General features: G+C 40.8%; 1 protein-coding gene across 1 annotated transcript in view; it reads right to left on the bottom strand.

Moving 5' to 3' along the window:
• Positions 1 to 19195, bottom strand: part of CACNA2D4 (calcium voltage-gated channel auxiliary subunit alpha2delta 4) — a 148255-nt gene that overhangs the window by 75768 nt on the left and 53292 nt on the right. Inside the window, exon 26 of the mRNA XM_063308827.1 lies at positions 7476 to 7603. Coding sequence (XP_063164897.1) covers positions 7476 to 7603 — 128 coding nt within the window. The remainder of the gene's footprint in view (positions 1 to 7475; positions 7604 to 19195) is intronic.

The following is a 19195-nucleotide window of genomic DNA, read 5'->3' as shown; positions in this document are numbered from 1 at the left end:
TCCTTCTGGTTCCCTATAGTGTCCAACTTTCAAAGTCCCATACTGTCAATTTTTTTTAAAGAATTCAAAGCAAAAGCATTTTCCCAAAAAAAGGAGTCTTATAATTAATTGTTTATTCGTTTAGTCGCTTCCGACTCTTCGTGACTTCATGGACCAGCCCACGCCAGAGCTTCCTGTCGGTTGTCAACACCCCCACCTCCCCCAGGGATGAGTCCGTCACCTCTAGAATATCATCCATCCATCTTGCCCTTGGTCGGCCCCTCTTCCTTTTGCCTTCCACTCTCCCTAGCATCAGCATCTTCTCCAGGGTGTCCTGTCTTCTCATTAGGTGGCCAAAGTATTTCAGTTTTGCCTTTAATATCATTCCCTCAAGTGAGCAGTCTGGCTTTATTTCCTGGAGTACGGACTGGTTTGATCTTCTTGCAGTCCAAGGCACTCTCAGGAATTTCCTCCAACTCCACAGTTCCAAAGCATCGATCTTCCTTCTCTCAGCCTTCCTTATGGTCCAGCTCTCGCAGCCATATGTTACTACGGGAAACACCATTGCTTTAACTATGCGGACCTTTGTTGTCAGTGTGATGTCTCTGCTCTTAACTATTTTACTGAGATTTGTCATTGCTCTTCTCCCAAGGATTAAGTGTCTTCTGATTTCCTGACTGCAGTCAGCATCTGCAGTAATCTTCGCACCTAGAAATACAAAGTCTTTCACTGCTTCTACATTTTCTCCCTCTATTTGCCAGTTATCAATCAAGCTGGTTGCCATAATCTTGGTTTTTTTTGAGGTTTAGCTGCAAAGCCAGCTTTTGCACTTTCTTCTTTCACCTTCATCATTAGGCTCCTCAGTTCCTCTTCGCATTCAGCCATCAAAGTGGTATCATCTGCATAGCTGAGATTGTTAATGTTTCTTCCAGCGATTTTAACTCCAGCCTTGGATTCCTCAAGCCCAGCATGTCGCATGATGTGTTCTACGTACAAGTTGAATAGGTAGGGTGAGAATATACAGCCCTGCCGTACTCCTTTCCCAATCTTAAACCAGTCCGTTGTTCCGTGGTCTATTCTTACTGTTGCTACTTGGTCGTTATACAGATTCTTCAGGAGGCATACAAGATGACTTGGTATCCCCATACCACTAAGAACTTGCCACAATTTGTTATGGTCCACACAGTCAAAGGCTTTAGAATAGTCAATAAAACAGAAATAGATGTGTTTCTGAAACTCCCTGGCCTTTTCCATTATCCAGCGGATATTGGCAATTTGGTCCCCAGGTCCTCTGCCTTTTCTAAACCCAGCTTGTACATCTGGCAATTCTTGCTCCATGAATTGCTGAAGTCTACCTTGCAGGATCTTGAGCATTACCTTACTGGCATGTGAAATGAGTGCCACTGTTCGATAGTTGGGACATTCTTTAGTATTTCCCTTTTTTGGTATGGGGATATAAGTTGATTTTTTCCAGTCTGATGGCCATTCTTGTGTTTTCCAAATTTGCTGGCATATAGCATGCATTACCTTGACAGCATCATCTTGCAAGATTTTGAACAGTTCAGCTGGGATGCCATCGTCTCCTGCTGCCTTGTTATTAGCAATGCTTCTTAAGGCCCATTCAACCTCACTCTTCAGGATGTCTGGCTCTAGCTCACTGACCACACCGTCAAAGCTATCCCCGATATTGTTATCCTTCCTATACAGGTCTTCTGTATATTCTTGCCACCTTTTCTTGATCTCTTCTTCTTCCATTAGGTCCTTGCCATCTTTGTTTTTGATCATACCCATTTTGGCCTGGAATTTACCTCCGATGTTTCTAATTTTCTGGAAGAGGTCTCTTGTCCTTCCTATTCTATTGTCTTCTTCCACTTCCACGCATTGCTTGTTTAAAAATAATTCCTTATCTCTTCTGGCTAACCTCTGGAATTTTGCATTTAACTGGGCATATCTCCCCCTATCACTGTTGCCTTTTGCTTTCCTTCTTCCTTGGGCTACTTCTAGTGTCTCGTCAGACAGCCATTTTGCCTTTTTGGTTTTCTCTTTCTTTAGGATGTATTTTGTTGCCGCCTCCTGAACAATGTTGTGAACTTCTGTCCATAGTTCTTCCGGGACCCTATCTACTAAGTCCAGTCCCTTAAATCTATTCTTCACTTCCACAGCATATTCCTTAGGAATATTAGTGAGCTCATATCTAGCTGATCTGTGGGTCTTCCCTAATCTCTTTAGTCTGATCCTAAATTGTGCAAGAAGAAGTTCGTGATCTGAACTACAGTCAGCTCCAGGTCTTGTTTTTACCGACTGTACAGATGTCCGCCACCTTTGCCTGCAAAGGATGTAGTCAATCTGATTTCGGTGTTGTCCATCTGGGGAAGTCCATGTATAAAGCCGTCTCTTAGGTTGTTGGAAGAGAGTGTTTGTTATGCAGAGTGAGTTGTCTTGGCAAAATTCTATCAGCCTATGACCTGCTTCGTTTTGTTCTCCCAGGCCATGCTTACCTGTAATTCCAGGTGTCATTTGACTGCCCACTTTAGCATTCCAGTCTCCCGTGATGAAAATAACATCTCTTTTAGGCGTGTTGTCCAGTAGGTGCTGCAGATCCTCATAGAACTGCTCCACTTCAGCTTCTTTAGCATCTGTGGTTGGGGCATATATTTGGATCACTGTGATGTTAGATGGCTTGCCCTGAATTCGAATTAAGATCATTCTGTCGTTTTTTTGGATTGTATCCAAGCACTGCTTTAGCCACTTTACTATTAATTATGAAGGCTACTCCATTTCCTCTGTGGTCCTCTTGTCCACAGTAGTAGATCTGGTGGTCATTTGATGTGAAGTGGCCCATTCCAGTCCATTTCAGTTCACTGACGCCCAAAGTGTCTATCTTTAATCTTGACATCTCACCAATAACCACATCCAATTTGCCCTGGCTCATAGATCTTACATTCCAGGTTCCAATGGTGTGTTGATCCTTAGAACATCGGATTCGCTGTTCGCCACCAGCACCATCGGCCGCTAGCCATCCTTTCGGCTTTGAGCTAGCTGCGTCATCACATCTGGGGCTAGTTGAACTCATCCTCTGTTCCTCCCCAGTAGCATTTTGACCATCTTCCGATCTGGGGGGTCTCATCTTCGGATGGTATACCGACATATCTCTGGTTGTACTGATCCATTTAGTTTTCACGGCAAGAATACTGGGGTGGGTTGCCCTTACCTTCCCCAGAGATCGCATTTAGTCTGACCTCTCTGTCATGACCTTCCTGTCTTGGGTGGCCCTTCACGGTTTAGCTCATGGCATCATTGAGGTGCTCAAGCCCCAGCACCACAACAAGGTAACGATCCTTTGCTGAAGTATAATTAATTCCAAAATCTTATTTCAAATCCATCTGGACCCTTAGTTTGTTCATAACTTTTCAAAATCAAAGTTCTAATCACCCCTTTGCTGTTTATTCCAAAATAATTTTTTTAAGTCCTTAAACTTGTATTTAAAACTTCTTTTCCTAAGGATTAAAGGAAACTCACCTAGTGTTTTCAGACTTGCCAATCCAAAAGTTCCTAATAGCTGAAAAGCAGGTAACAAGCAATTTCTGAAAGTGATTAAAACAGGAAGTATGCAAACCCAGCGTCCTTTGAAAATGCGCCAACCATGGTTTGAGCAAAGAGATGGCTTTCCCTTGTCTCCTAGAGCTCTAAACCCACTGGAGACTGCTGTCTTGCAGTCTCCTCGTGAGGAACAACTGTCTGGAGCACTTGTGGATGATCTCAAGTCCTCTCCTTGTCTGGAGGGGAATTACAAAGAGCCGGTCTACTCGCTGGCTCTTCATTCCACCGCGGTCATCAGAAAGCCATGCAGCTTTTAGCAGAGCCATCTTCAGTTCACCATTTCTTCCCCAGAAGTCTGAAGATCAGAATTTCTGATTATATTTTTTTCTGACTTTTATTTCTTTCCAGGATATTGCTTACTTAACGTTCCATCCAACAGAAGGGATTTTCTTTCTCTTCCTTCACAGTTCCAACACTTGTCACTTGTCACATTCTTGGTTTCTCTAGTGCCCAACATGTCCTGAACATGATTTTGCAGCTTCATTCAGTTTTAGCCTCAGCTTTTTTGCCTTTTTTCTTAAAAAGTCCCTGGAAATAAATAGATTTGTGAGAGGTCTAAGTGCATTAGATCTTTATACATTGCATAGGCCCTTGTTTGAAGGACTTTCCTTTGGGATAGCATTCATATGCCTTAACTATGATCCTTGTGGTAGTTAAACATCCTGTCTAGAGCTCATTCACTTCTACATGCAATTTTGAGGATGGGCAAACAACTTTAAAACCATGCAGCAAGATAAAAATAGCAATAGCAGTAGCAATAGCAATAGTAATAATGTATGGGACGCGGTGGCGCTGTGGGTTAAACCGCTGAGCTGTCGATCGGAAGGTTGGCGGTTTGAAACCGCGCGGCGGGGTGAGCTCCCGTTGCTCGTCCCAGCTCCTGCTCACCTAGCAGTTCGAAAACATGCAAATGTGAGTAGATCAATAGGTATTGCTTTGGCGGGAAGGTAACGGCGTTCCGTGTCGTCATGCTGGCCACATGACCCGGAAGTGTCTACGGACAACGCCGGCTCTAAGGCTTAGAAACGGAGATGAGCACCGCCCCCTAGAGTCGGACACGACTGGACTTTACGTCAAGGGAAACCTTTACCTTTACCTATGTGCCTCCCAACTCCCATGCTATGACTCCTGTGGCATATCACTCTGGATCCTAGCAGATGTTGTGGGATATTCTGTAAGACTCAATAGACCCTTGGTATGATCCATGATCACATATGTCTTTCTTGTTACAACAATGGAGCAATTCTGTATATTATTAGAATCAGAGGAAGATGAAATTGGCAAGGTCTCAAAGGAAGGAATAAGCTAAAGCAGTGGACAGAAGCAAGGGAGATGGGAAGAAAAGGGATGGATAGTGACCTATATGAGGAGGTCAAATGGGGGCATTTCCCACTAGCATCCTGGTATTACTAAGCACTGCTTCTTTCTGAAAGACCTGTCCAAAATAATACATTAGGGTGTTGGCAGATTAATTTTAGAGGTGTTTGTATCATTATCACAAAGTGCTACAGGAAGTGGGTTGGTGCTCAGAATAACCAGCCAACAGGTTATACAATTTATGGACAACCACAAACTGCCATGTTATGGACATGAGGGAGGTGGAGGAAGAAGAAAATGATTTCCTCCTATTCCTGAGGGATAGGGCCACAAAGATTGATGGAATTGGCAACTTTTAATTTCAAAGCCAGGAATAGAGTCAAATGAGAACAATGAAGGGATATAACTTAGCAGAATTAACTGGCCAGTATCAGATCTGAGAGGTAGAACTCCAGACTAGCAGAATATGACAGTTCAGGTGTGAAGCAAGGTCAGCCATTTTGGTTTGGCCACTTCAGTTTACTAGGCATCTGCAAAATGGTGTCTCTTTGTGAAGCCATCCCGAAGAGGGACTTCATGAAATCTTGATTCAAGGCCTAGGGTTTTTCAGCTGTCAGTCTCAGGAGTCCTAGAACACAGTTTTATTGGTCTGGCCAGTTCAAGTAACAATAAGCTGATAGCTGCTGAAGTTAAATGAAAAGGTAACGAAAGAGCGAGAGAACGTTCAGGTATTTTCACTCAATCTTGCATGCACTTTAATCTTCCAGTCCACCTTCTTTGCTCCCCAAACTTGCCTTCCTTGTTGTTGTTTTCTCCACCCACTCTTCTTCCCACCACAATGCCAAAAAAAGATTCACAGCGCATTATGCACCATCATCACAGTGCTTGATTGCAAGCAGGTTGAAAAGGAGAGTAGAAAGCAGTAGCATCTTTTAAACATTCATAAAACTTGCTCAGGAGAGCAGGACTGTATATTCTGTTCTATCAGGAAGGACCTGTACCTTATACAAGAAGACTCTTCCAGAGAAGACCTTCTCATGTCTAGGATGAGACGTAAACATACCCCGAGGAACAGCCTAAAGCATCTAACTTTAGGGAGATGTGATACTGAGGGACCAAGTGCATACTAAAACATCTCTGTCCCAGATCTGAACTTCCACTAATACTACAAAGACTGCAGGGAAGCAGAAGCAATAATGAGGTCAAAGTAAAGACTTTCACTGGAATTTTGGTATCTGTCTTGCAACTGTTGAAATGGGTGGCTGTAGAAATCAAATAAATAAATAAACAACTAACTAACTAAATGAATCCAATTTGGGCAGAATGGGCACACAAGAGCATGCATGCTTCAGAACTCCAGGGAGGAAAAGGGCTGTTAAGATTCAAGCTGTAACTGCTCAGCCTCTTCCAAGAGCTTGAGGCACAACACTTGTGTGGAAACATTTCTTCAGCTGCGTTCTACAAACTCAGTTCCTCAGTTGTTCTAGTCCTCCACGTTCCATGCTTACTCCTACAGCTTGGATTATGCTGGACAGCTTCCTGATCTAGGATGCCCACTCAGTTTGATCCTGCTGCCTTTGTCTTCCTACACTACCCAGGTTTATTAAAGTCAGGAACGTTTCTGCCTTTGACAGTGGATGCTTCTTTGAATGCCTGCCTGTAGATAAAATGCTTTTTAAAGATACCTGACCATGTAAATTAAATCCTAAATTTGTACAACTCTACCTGTGTAGGCTTCATGCAGACTTTCGAATGTGCAGATAGCACTTAGGAACAGAGATTGCCATCATGAATTCCCTAAAATAAAGGTTTAAAATGGCCCCACCACTGAACACATTTGATGTGAAAGAACACTGCCACTATTTCACCAATCTATTTTTGTTATTACAAGGCTATGCAGAAACAAAATATTGCAATAAGGACTGGTCAAGTTCAGGGTACCGGCCAGCAATACTATCTCATTTTCTCTCTTATCCTCTTCCCAAGTCCCCTCCAAGAAGTACTTGGCATTCTATGACCATTGTGCCTGCTCAGTCTTCAGGGTGTGTTGATTTTGGCCTCTTCTACCAATTATATTTTTCCCTAAATACTTTTATATCTCTACAACCTTGGGATATCCTTGAACATGCAGAAATCTGCTTATTGAACATGGGTAACACTCTTTTTGGATATAAAAAGATCAGCACAAATCAGCTGTGAGCTATACTCAAGGAAAATTAGAGATGGTGGCAAGTCCTGCCATTGATTTGTTGGGTGGAGCAAGGACAGAACATATTCTAAGTTTCTCATATTTCCCTTCAACTGAAAAGCTGACTAACTGAGCATCAACTGTCTTAAGGCACATTAATTCAATGCAAAGCCCGTCTGGTGTAGTGGTCAAGGCACCAGGAGACTGTGAGTTCTAGTCCCACTTTAGGCACAAAGCCAGCTGGGTAACCTTGGGGCAGTCACTTTCTCTCAGCCCTAGAAAGGGCAAACCACTTCTGAAAAACCTTGCCAATAAAACTGCAGGGACTTGTCCAGGCAGTCTCTGAGAATTGGACACGACCGAATGGGGGAAAAAAAATCAGCACAGTTACCTGAAGCTTCTTCAAAAGAAAGGCTATAAATGAAGCTCCCTGGAGGATGTTCAGCTGCTCGGCGATACCAAAGGGGGAAGTGGTCCATGGTGAAAATGCTTTCCTTATCATCACTGGTCAAGAACTTCCTAGAGTTGGAAACAAAGAAAGGAAGAAAAGCATTACTATCATACCGCATTATCTTTAAAGCACATTACACTTTAAAACCAAAGCAAAACATTTTTCTTTTGATCCAATGAAGCAAAACACAAACCATAATACATATCCATCTCTTTCTTCCCTGAAGCATCTGAATCTCCAGACACACAACACAGTCCATCCTCCTGGTCTTTCCACACTCTCACAAGCCGCTCCAGGCTTTTCCTGCTGGACCTCCTCCTTGTTCTGGTCTGGGAACTCTGGATTTGAGAGGCTTTGTTGTTCCTCTGCTCCACTCCACATGAATCAGGGGATGTCCTCTCCAGCATCAGGTCCTGCAACATCTGAAATATAACCTCCTTCTCTGCTTTCTCTTTCTCTTTTTATATTCCACGTCTAAGGCATGGATCTGCCGCTTCACAGGTGCATTCTAGTATTTCCCTCTTTTCTGCCTATATTGTCTTGTCCTGAGTCTTCTGCCATCCATCAAAAATTCCTTGATCATGGCACACATCCAACTGCTTTCCTCCAGCCATGCATTTTACCCTGCCATAAGGTCTTTTGCCAGTACAAGCCAGGAAGACACTGAAGCTTTCCAAAGTAGGCCTCATTCTGGCATGCAGTGGCACTCCTATTCATCCTGGAAGTACTGTCAACTTGGTGGAGTAAGACCTGATGTTCCCTGCAAAATACTCTATTCTATATTTGGGGTTGATCTCCATTCATGCTCTTTTGCTCCTGGAATTAATCATACCAGGTGTATGTGGCACAGAGGAAGAACAGATGCAGAGCGCTGGAGATGTACAGTACCAAGTACTTGTGGTTTGCTGTGTGCTTCTTCTTTTGAGGGGTCATTATCCAGCTCAAGTTCTGGGACATGGCAAATCCCAGGAAGGGAGCTGAATAGGCACACAATGAGAAGGAGTATAATATGCTGCCTGTGCTGTGCAGTACAAAGCAAACAAGAGAAGATGCCAAGGAGAGACATTGAAGGAACAACCCAGAAGTACAAAATGGAAAATTGGAGTTTTGATAAGTGGAGAAGTGTTTGAGTGTGTGTGTGTGTGTGTGTGAGCGAGAGAGCAAGAATGCCTGAGAGAATGAATGGCTTCTTTAAAATTGAAAGAAATGAAAGACAGAGAAGAAAGGGCAGTGTTTGATTTGACATGGGAAATACATGAGCAGAAAACCATCCACATCTTGTTGTTTATTTGCTAAATATGGATCCTTTTGATACAGCCTGAAGGGGAGGCTGGAGGAAAATGGTTGGATGTGTGCCAAGATCATGGATGTTTTTGACAGAAGGCAGAAGACTCAGGACAAGAAGAATTAGGCAGAAAAGGGAGAAAGTTAGAGTGCACCAAAGTGGGATGTCCATGTGTTAGATGTAGAAGAGAAAAGAGAAAGGGAAACAGGGATTGTATTTCAGATGCTGCAGGACCTGATGCTGGAGAGGACATCACCTGGTTGGAGTGGAGTGGAGTGGAGGGGAGGGGAGGGGAGGGCAGGGCAGGGCAGGGCAGGGCAGGGCAGGGCAGGGCAGGAACAACCCAGCCTGTCAAATCCAGAGTTTCCACCCCTGGAACAAGGAGGAAGTCCAGGAGAAAAAGCCTGGAGCAATTTCTGAGTGTGGAAAGAACAGGAGGATGGGTTGTGTTGCGTGTTTGGAGATTCAGATGCTGGGCAGTGGAACTTTGTGAGTTATAAAACCTTTAACTCAGAAAGTTCCACTGCCCAGCATGTGAGTGACAGCCAGGAGAAAACTCCCAGATATTCCAATACAAGAGGAAAGAGAGGGAAAGAGACTTGAAAGGGAAGAAAATTAAGTAGGTTAAGACTTGGTTTCTTACAGTATATTTCTTATACTATTCTGAACATACATAGAACACATACTGGTTTTGTAAATAATACTTTCACTTATATATATTACTAGATCACACTAGATTCATCAGTATAGATATCACAGTGTCCAGAATAAAATCTCTCATTTGTTTAACTACTGGCTGTGTGTACCAGATCCTCTTCTGACCCACCTTCTGACAGACCTGTTGCACCCAAATTCCTGTACTGTTTATCTTGCAGACATTCTCCTTCTTTTAGCAATAATATTCTGAATCTTGGTTTTTATTTCCCAGACTGGATAGCTGTCCCATAGTGACAGCTTATCTGTTCCTATGTTAACAAGAAGAGGATACACATTCCCTGCAAAATATTATCCCAATATCCCAATATTGACCCAAATTCCCTGATATTGTGTTGTGTTGTGTGGATATTTTTATATGTCCTACTCTGGTTTCCAGTACTTGACTTTCATTCATCTCTATGCATGTTCCAAAATACAGATTTTATATATAGCTGTTTCTTTTGTTCTCCTTGCTCTCCCTTTTTAAAGTATTCCAGCTATTTATAAAATATGATCCATGATTGTTCTTGCGTATATAAGACTAGAATCCATGCAAACAGTTAAGTGGAAAGCTTATTTTACTCAGCAAGGTGATTTTCCTTTCTTCTCAGGGATGTCTTCTTACATCTCTTCTCCCCCTACCCGCCGCCCACTTCCAAATGTTTCTATGTCCAGCACAATTACTCCATCTTGACTAATATACGGAGTGGCTGCAAATGATGATGGCTTTACAGAAATGAAATTAAAAGAAAGGATTTACTGGTTTATATGTAATGTTCTATTGCACAAACCCTGTGCAGACATCTATCACTTGGACCTGCTGATAAATCCTATTTGAAGAAAGTGTGTTTTACTTGTTCGTAAACATGCAAACTGCATTCGCTCCTCTTAGTTTCCTACTATTTTCACCATGCTACCTTGATTCCCAGAGGGAATCCCTAATTTTTTTTTTAACAAACAATATGCTGTGCACAAGTATGGGTGTGATTTTATTATCCATTACAGAACCCCTAGAAAGAGGAACAGGTGTTGTATTTTACAGCTTATAGCTCCATTTTATAAACATTTTAGTATACTAAATGAACTGTGCCTTTCAGGACAGATTTAGACAGATATATTAAGTTCTCAAGACAATCTTTGACTATATAAAACCCTATATTCCCTATTTTAAAACATACAAAGCAATCCGTATAACAGATCAGAACAAAATGATCAAAGCATTTTTAAACCCAAGACTGATATGGACTATACAGGACATACTTTAATATCTAAGCCTGAGTTATTAAAGTTGTGAACTTCAAAGACTCCCATGTTTATATGCAGCTAAATACACAGAACTGCTCTTCCAGAGGAGGAAAGTCCCCCAGGGAAGAGCCACCGTTGGATACCCTCAGCAGGTATTCTGTCTTCACCTGGATTGGGTGGGCAGGTGGTCTCACAGATACCCAGGTCCCAGACCAAGTATGGCTTTGTAGGTGATATCTAGCACCGTGAATTATGGCAGACAAAACTAAGAAACTCACAGGGACATTCCTGTGAAGGAACAGCTCCTTGTTGGAGCAGGGAAAGAAAGCTCATTTGGAAGATTCTAAATCGCATTCACACCCAGGTCAGTAGAATGAGAATCAATATCAGTGGTGGCCCTAGACTAGCTAACAACAACTGGTAGCCTAGGTGAGCCATGCAATTGGTACCAACAAATAGTATTTATTTATTTTTTAAAATTGATTATTGCCCTCAGTGTTTGACACCTAAGGTGACCAGCCAGTTCACCTCTGTGGTTGGAGTACCCTGGAACAGAGTGAAATGGTATCAAAGAATAGCATTTTTTTTCCTTTTTAAAAAAGCAACCCTGAGAACAAACTGTTTTAGCTGTTATACTCTGTGTGTGTTTGTGCATTTTGTAAGCTGCCCAGAGCCTTCTAGAGTGGGTAACCATATCAAATTGAATAAAACAGAGTGAAGTGAAGCAAAGTAAAAAGAAGCGAGAGGAGAGGAGAGGAGAGAAGAGAAAGGACCTCCAGTTAGTAAGAGGGAATGACATCATTATACTCCCTGGAAGTCTCTTTTGAGCATTTCAGAGCCAAAGAAATGGTAAGGCTGAGAAATATTGACCAAGCTCCACTGCCCACAGGTAGATTATCACCCCAACCCACCTAAATAATAATAATAATAATAATAATTTTAAAAAATCCCCTGAAGTGGTACAGTGGGGATGAGGGCAACTGGAGTTTGCAGATTACACATCTCCTACTTTGTCTTTTGCTAGGGACAGACTGCTGCACATTGCAGAACTTGCCAACTCACAAGAATGGAAAGGTGTACAACAGTGGAAGAACTTGAGGAAAAGATAGTAGAAAAGCTCTCTGTTTTTGCAGCATTACACTTGGGCAGTAGGAAAAAAGGAAGACCTATCTATCTCACATGTCCCTCCCAAGCTAAGGGCATTTTTTGCTCTATTTTGAAAATATCAGTGCAAACAAGAGCAGATTCAGCAAACTCTAGGAAAAACCCATTCATGAAGGATTATTGCATGATAACATCTAATGTTTGCTTGCATGGATGAATGTATAATTATAAATAAACATTTTCAGTGGCCTTGCACTTTCACAAGCACAATGATTTTCAGTGGGGCTAGTTCATATGTTCAGCTGTCAATTTTCAGCTGTGAACAAAAATTAGGAATTTGAGATGTGGTAAATCTAGTTGTAAAAGATTTATATTCCACTTCATTAGGCCTGCAGAGGAGCTTATATTGGAATTCAAAGTCACTATAGTAATCAAAGAAGAACAAAATAATAACGAGACTAAAAATTACACCAAACTTTTCTAAATCCAATATGCAGCCTGTATGTCAAATCAAAATCTAGTTGATCGTGGCAATTGAAAAGGCCCTTAGATAGCCATCCTGTCTAAGTCTTGAAGATGGAGGTGCCTAGAGCAGGACCTCTATGGATGATTTCAGAGAAGTTCTCAAGGTATAAGCTTTTCTGTGTCACCAGTTCTCTGATGTTTGAGAGAGAAATGCCAGAATAAATCTAGGACCTGCTGTATGCAGTACTCTAATACTGAGCTATGATGCCCTTCTGATCACAGTATTGTTAATATGCAATGAGAACCAGTTTGGTCTAGCGGTTAAGGTGCTGGGCTAGAAACCAGGAGTCTGTGAGTTCTAGTCCCGCCTTTGGCATGAAAGCCAGCTGGGTGACCTTGGGCCAGTCACTCTCTCTCAGCCCAACTTGGTGCAATGTAGACCAGCCTTCTGGTGGTGCACTCTGGGCAATGTGACTTGCCACGGCTAAAGACTCTACACATCTGGCTGCTGGACTTCACAAGTATTTCCCAGCAAGAAAAAGCAGCATGAACACTGAACTACTATGCCATACGATTAAAAAAAAAAAGCAGTAAGCCAGTGCAGGATGGTCTTCGTAGAGAATCATCTAATTCCGTTTTCATTTTCTGAAATTATATCTGTCTTATAAAGTTGGCATCTTGTAATTTCTCAACAACTATTGAATTTTCTCCCAGTCGCAGGACAATTTATTCAGGCTTGACAAGTATGCTGATTTTTCGCACCATCTGGGAGCCTTTAAAAATGGGTGATATAGAAGCATATGATTAGAAAGCCAGAACTGATATTCTTGCAACTCACTATATCAACTAACCAATACAACTTCTTACATAAATGATTCTATAATACTTATTGCAGCCACATGAAGGATTGAATTTCTTTGATGGATCCTTCTTAAACATCATTATGCCAGTAACGACAGGCAAGTTTAGAAAAAAACTGTCTCACACAACACTCTTATCCTTGTTCAGGTTTTATTTGGCATTTAATGTCTGATACAACTGATTAGAAATATATCAAAGAAGGATATATTGTTTATTTTCCTTAAAAAGTAAAAACTCCCTCAAGTCAAACCCAACTCCTGGTGACTACATGGTCTTGGCAACAATGTGGAAGTAATCTGCTGTTGCCTCTTCTCAGGATGCTTCTCTGACTTGCAATCTAGCCTACAGCACTGGGATGTTCTGGTGGTCTTCAGTCGAAGTACTATCAAAGCCCAAACAATCTTAGCTTTTTTTGAGATCAGCCAAGTCATCTAGATGGGCTCTCTCCTATTATTCTATTCAAATGTCTTCATCACAGCAATTAGGTTAGTGACTCATTTCAGGGGGTTACCATATGGATGTAGCAGGAAACTCCACAGATAGTAATAGTAGCAATGGTATGAGTACAAGCTCCTGGTAGGATCATCCTTGCTGAAGACGGAAAGGGTAAGGGTGAAACTAAGAATAATCAAGAGTGGGGATGAGGGCAGCTTGAGTCTGAAAGCATTTAGGAGAAGAAGGTCCAAAATCAAACCAAGAAGGTAATGGGAAATAACTTTTGTAAATGTTACCAAGGAAACTCCTCTAGTTCCTGGGAAGAATGCTGAACTTTCATGAGTAGAACTGATTGTGATGACACAGGCAGACCAAACTACAAGGAAGTTTGACCACTGACAATGTCAATATTGAAAGGGGAGCTCCTCATTTTACAAGGGTGCGTATAATTAGAACATGGAATATGAGACATATGAACCTAAAAAAGCTTTGTGGACTGCCTGAGCAGATGATAAGCCCTTTGCGCCTTCCTCCCCCTCTCTTCTTGGCCCTCCCTGTCATCAGGATGACCCAGCTGCCAATCAAACAGCAGCTGTCAATCAAACAGAAGTGTTGAGCAGGAAACAAGAAGGAGAGAAGACAAGATGACTGCCTGGGAGCTCTGCCACCACAGGCCTCATGAGGAAGAGGCTGAGTAAACAAAGTCAAAGCCCAGGAGACAAAGTAAAGAGGTAAATGAAAAGATAGACTGCCCTTATGAAGAGAGGCAATGTCAGGCTCCACAATCAGCAGATTGATGAATCATCTGATTGTGTTCATCTGCTATGATGAGTCAATGAGTGTCAAGCCTAGAAGGGAGGGGGAACACCAAGGAGTGTGAAACTATTCTGTTTGGGCTAAAGGGGGAAAATCAAGGTCATACCAGCAGAGACATCTGTGCCTGGCATGCCTGACCATTGGAATTAGGTGGGAAGAGTTGTAAGGGGGGAGCGGGGTGGTTGCTCACTTTTAATTAGGTAGTTTAGGTAGGAATCTTCAATTGCAGCTTTTCTCTTGATCTGTACACTACTCTCAATAAATCTGAAATCTGCATATTCCAATTGTGCATGAGTCAGGTCATTATTGGGTATCAAGGTATCAGTTCTTACAGGCAACCAGAAAGGAGGCAGCAGCTGGGTAGAGAGAGGTGTTTATTTTCATTCCTCAGATTGGCCTGAGGGAAATGTTCTTCAAGTTATTTTCCTCTGATGGAGTACAGGATCAGAAGAAGAAGAGAAGAATCAAGAAGCCCAGCCAGGAACAAACAAGGAGAAAAGATGAAGCAAAAGCAAAGTCTTTGACAGAACAGAAATAGAAAGTGGACACTAAAAAAGATAATAGACAGATTGAACTCTGTAGAAAAAGGAGTATAGCTCTACAGAGAGTAACAGTAGCATAGATAAAGTGTTTATAGAAAATGGCTAATATAGAAAATAGTTTTATCAAGATTCATTTCTACAATAGTTGCAGGCATTTATAACTTACAATTCCTTTTTCTTTTATTTGCAAGCTTTCCTTTTTTTAAAATAAAAGTATCCCTCCCCTCACAACCACTGCTGGAGATACAAAAACCAATCAATTGTCCAAATTTCCAGTGCTTCGTGTCTATTGAGTCTGGGGCAGTCTGGTTATTAGTGGTTCAGAATAAGAACCTGCAACAAGCTTTTCAGAGCAGAAATGAAGGTTACCAAATTGGACATCTTAAGAATAAAGGAACTTAGGTGGGCTGGAATGGGCCTTTCCAAATTTAGTTATTTTATTTACTTATTTATTCAGATTTGTTATAGCCACTCAACTTCAATGGACTCTGAGCAGTGTACAAACCAAAAAATCCCTAAAAACAGATAAAACGTAACATAAAACCACACAGACATCTCAGACCAAAATGATAAATGATATTAAAAGCAACACAAATCAGACAAAATAAGGGCCCCCCAAATACAATAATACATTAACTCCAGGCCAAATTATTACATAATATACAATCAGGACTTGAGTCTATATGAAGGACTGGAATGGCAATGATATACAAAAAGGGCATTTTAAAGTGTGCGTATAGCTATAACTCAATAAAACATAGCCTCTTGGGAGAATTAGTGGATATCTAGTAAATACTAATGCATTTACTACAGCTAGTGTTGAAGAAGAGGAATTCTTGGAAATACTTGAAGAATTCTATGATGAACTGCAAGATGTGCCAGGTACAAACTTATAAAAGGATGTAGTGCTGTTGATGGCAAAAGTTGGAGAAATAGATATTTGAACTGGCTAAATAGAATAGTGTAGGAGATAGGCTAACAGATTTTTGGAAACAGAATTCTTTGCTTATTGTCAATATCTCCTCCAAGCAACTTGAATGTACGATCTATATATGGACAGACTATAATAAGAAACAGAAGATGGAGATGTACAAACCAGTCGGTCAAGACACTTCCCTGGGTTATATGGGTTAGATTTAAGATACATGGCTTAGATTTAAGAGAATGTGTGCCAAAAGACATGACCCAAAGGACATAGAACATAAATTCAGTGTAAGGAATTGATTCAAGCTGCTTGATTTATGTGAAATAGAATCTGCAGAGCTTTGGGAAGGGATAAGAAACAATATGAAAGCCAAAGCAGAAAAAACATACTCTGAATGTTTCAGAGGAAAAGATCCAAATGCCTTTCAGATAAGCTTTCATGATAGTCAGGGAAAGTTATATGAGGAAAACAAGATGGGTGTACAATGACTTGAGTGCTGTTTTCCAGCATCAGGTACGAAAGGACAAGGAAAGATACTTCAGTCAAGAATGTCATCAAACTGAAGAATTTTAAAAAAGGAAAATTAAAGATCTTTTAAAGAAGATCAGAGAAATACTGTAGGTCAAACTTGGGTAGCTAAGGTAAGAACATTCAAAAGGAATCAGGGAACAAGTCTGATAGTGGTTAATGATGTTAAAAGAAGCTGACAAGACTATACTGAGACACTTGACAAATAGGATTCTAGAAGGAAGATGCAAGAAAATGCACCGAACCCTTGCATGAATTCCTCATACAAAGTTTTGTTTACGATCTTACAGAGAAGATTAGAGCAATCCATGAAAGGAAAAATGCTAAGCGAAATGGGTAAGTTTCAGAAAAGCTAGAGGAATATGAAATCCATGGGTGTTCATGAGGGTGAAAATGGCAGTCTGTGATAACATCTTCATGCAAATGGCACAACTTATGTACTTGCATCAGATATCAAGATACAAATACACAGTGGCAGCATTTGTATGATGATTCACTGTGAAAGTGTTGTCATTTTGGCTTCATTGTGGTTTGCTGAGGACACTGCTGATGCAGCCAGATAGCTAATATTAAAATGGGTAACCGAGAAAACAAAGAACTACTAAGATTATGTTTGCTTCATTGACTGCAGCAAGGGCTTTGACTGTGGGGATCATGTGAGAATATAGAGTATATTAAGGCTAATGGGTTTGCTGGAACATATGATTATTCTCTCCTTAGGAATCTTTATGAAGAACAAGATATTTTTATAAGAACTGAATTCTGAGAAACAGAGCAATCCATAATAGGAAAAGGAGTGAGACAAGGATGCATACAATCCTTTTATCATTTTAACCCATAAGAAGGGCAATCTTGGAAGAGATAACAGCTGAAATAAAAATTGGAAGGTGAACATTACCAGGTTGAACCATGCAGACAGCACCATGTTGTTAGTTGAAAGTAAGGAAAATTAAGAATTGCTTATTATGAAAAAAAAAAGTGAAGCACCTGGATTAATGTTAAATGTTAAGAAGACAAAAGCAATGCTAATCAACATATTTAGTGAACCCACACTGATGGTGAAGCTCTGAAGCTGGTAGACAGTTTTGCTTTCTGGGGACTCAAAAATATATAAATATGCATACTACTTTGGAGAAATAAAAAGATCCTGAGAGAAAAGCCATAACAAACTTTGGCAAGATCATAAAGGATAAGGACCTTTCATGAGAACAAAGATCAGAACAGTTGAAACAACGCTGTTCCAGTGGTAATACAGAGCTATGAAACGGGTTGCTGAGAAGATCAAGAAAAAAATGATATACCCCTTTGGATTATGGATTTGAGTATCATAAATGTAAGAACAACCCATCATTCAGTCAGGTTGACTCCTAGTATAAGAGGCAAGTAGAAACTCACATATTTTGGTTGTGTGATGCAAGCAGGTGTTGGACCAGAAAAATGATAAAACTTGGCAAGGTTGATGTAACTAGAAATGGAAGATGGCTGGGTGGGATTAAAGAGATTATGGGCAGCATTTAACTAACAAATATCAGTGATCATGACATTTTGTTCACTTGAGTACATTCTTAGGAAAACCCAAAACCTGCCTAATAGAGATAGATGAGTGAACTAGCAATATCCAGCAGGGGTTTCTGCAACAAGCCAAGACTTTGTCAAAATGATGAAATGTGCATTGTGATCACAGAATACAAATTCTACCCCTTATGTACTTGTGTGCAGTATCACGATGCAAAATACGACAGAGGCGTTGGGATATCACAACAGGCATTTCATCATTTGCCTGCCTCCCCCCCCCCCAATCCCCCACAGTATTTGTGGCTTTGTAATAGGGAGCTACTGCTATTCAGTAATATGCAGATCATCTATCTACACCTGACCTTTCTGATGAGGATTAAAATAAATAAATAAATAAAAATAATGTTACTGCAACCTACTTTCTGAGTATCAGAGATTCACTATTGTTTGAGCTACTTTTAACAGTTCTTAGGTGCTGCAAAGGATAATTATCAGAGCATTAGATTCCAAATGACTTTCAATGCTAAAAATAATAATACAATGTAAGGATGCTTTGTATCGACCAAAGAAAAATCAGGTATTACTGGTAACAAATTAGTGAGAACAATGTGCAAATTCAAGAACTCATTTTAATTTAAGAGTGTTCTATGTGAGTCCTGATCCAGTCAATCTTGCTCGAGTCCCATTGATATCAATGGGAGAACATCAGCATGGCTAAATTTGATTGGGTCTGTTTGTCAAATCTCCCTTGGAAGCTCAGTGCTATTCTTCCTTCAGTGCAAGTACACCTTCTAATGTTGTTGTTATTGTTGTTGTTGTTTAGATTTAATATAGCTGCCCATGCCAGTGGATTCTGGGTGGATTACAAAATATAATACTAAATAAAAACCATTAAAAACATAAAAATGAAACAAGACAGCCCACATTAAACAACCATTAAAACAAAGCACAACCGTCTTCCCCAAATATATGCTACTCTTCTTATATTTCAGCTTATAATGACAATTTGCTGTGTTTAAGGCTGTCGTGCAGAAATACATTAGAAATCACAGGTATGACTTCAACCCCAGCATTCTGACTCTGCGCATTCGTTTTAATAAACATTTCATTTACTCATAACCGAACTATCTGGTGACAAATATGTAATTAAGCAACATTTGCTACCATTCAGTTCCATGGTTTTTTGTCCCTAGCATGTTTTTGGGAAGCAAAGTGGCAGGTGGATTTCAAGTGCAGATTAAGT

This window comes from Candoia aspera, chromosome 7 (assembly GCF_035149785.1).
Source record: "Candoia aspera isolate rCanAsp1 chromosome 7, rCanAsp1.hap2, whole genome shotgun sequence".
In the NCBI taxonomy this organism is placed as follows: Eukaryota; Metazoa; Chordata; class Lepidosauria; order Squamata; family Boidae; genus Candoia; species Candoia aspera.
The sequence above is the reverse complement of the archived record's forward strand: the minus strand, read 5'-3'. Positions and strand labels throughout refer to the sequence as shown.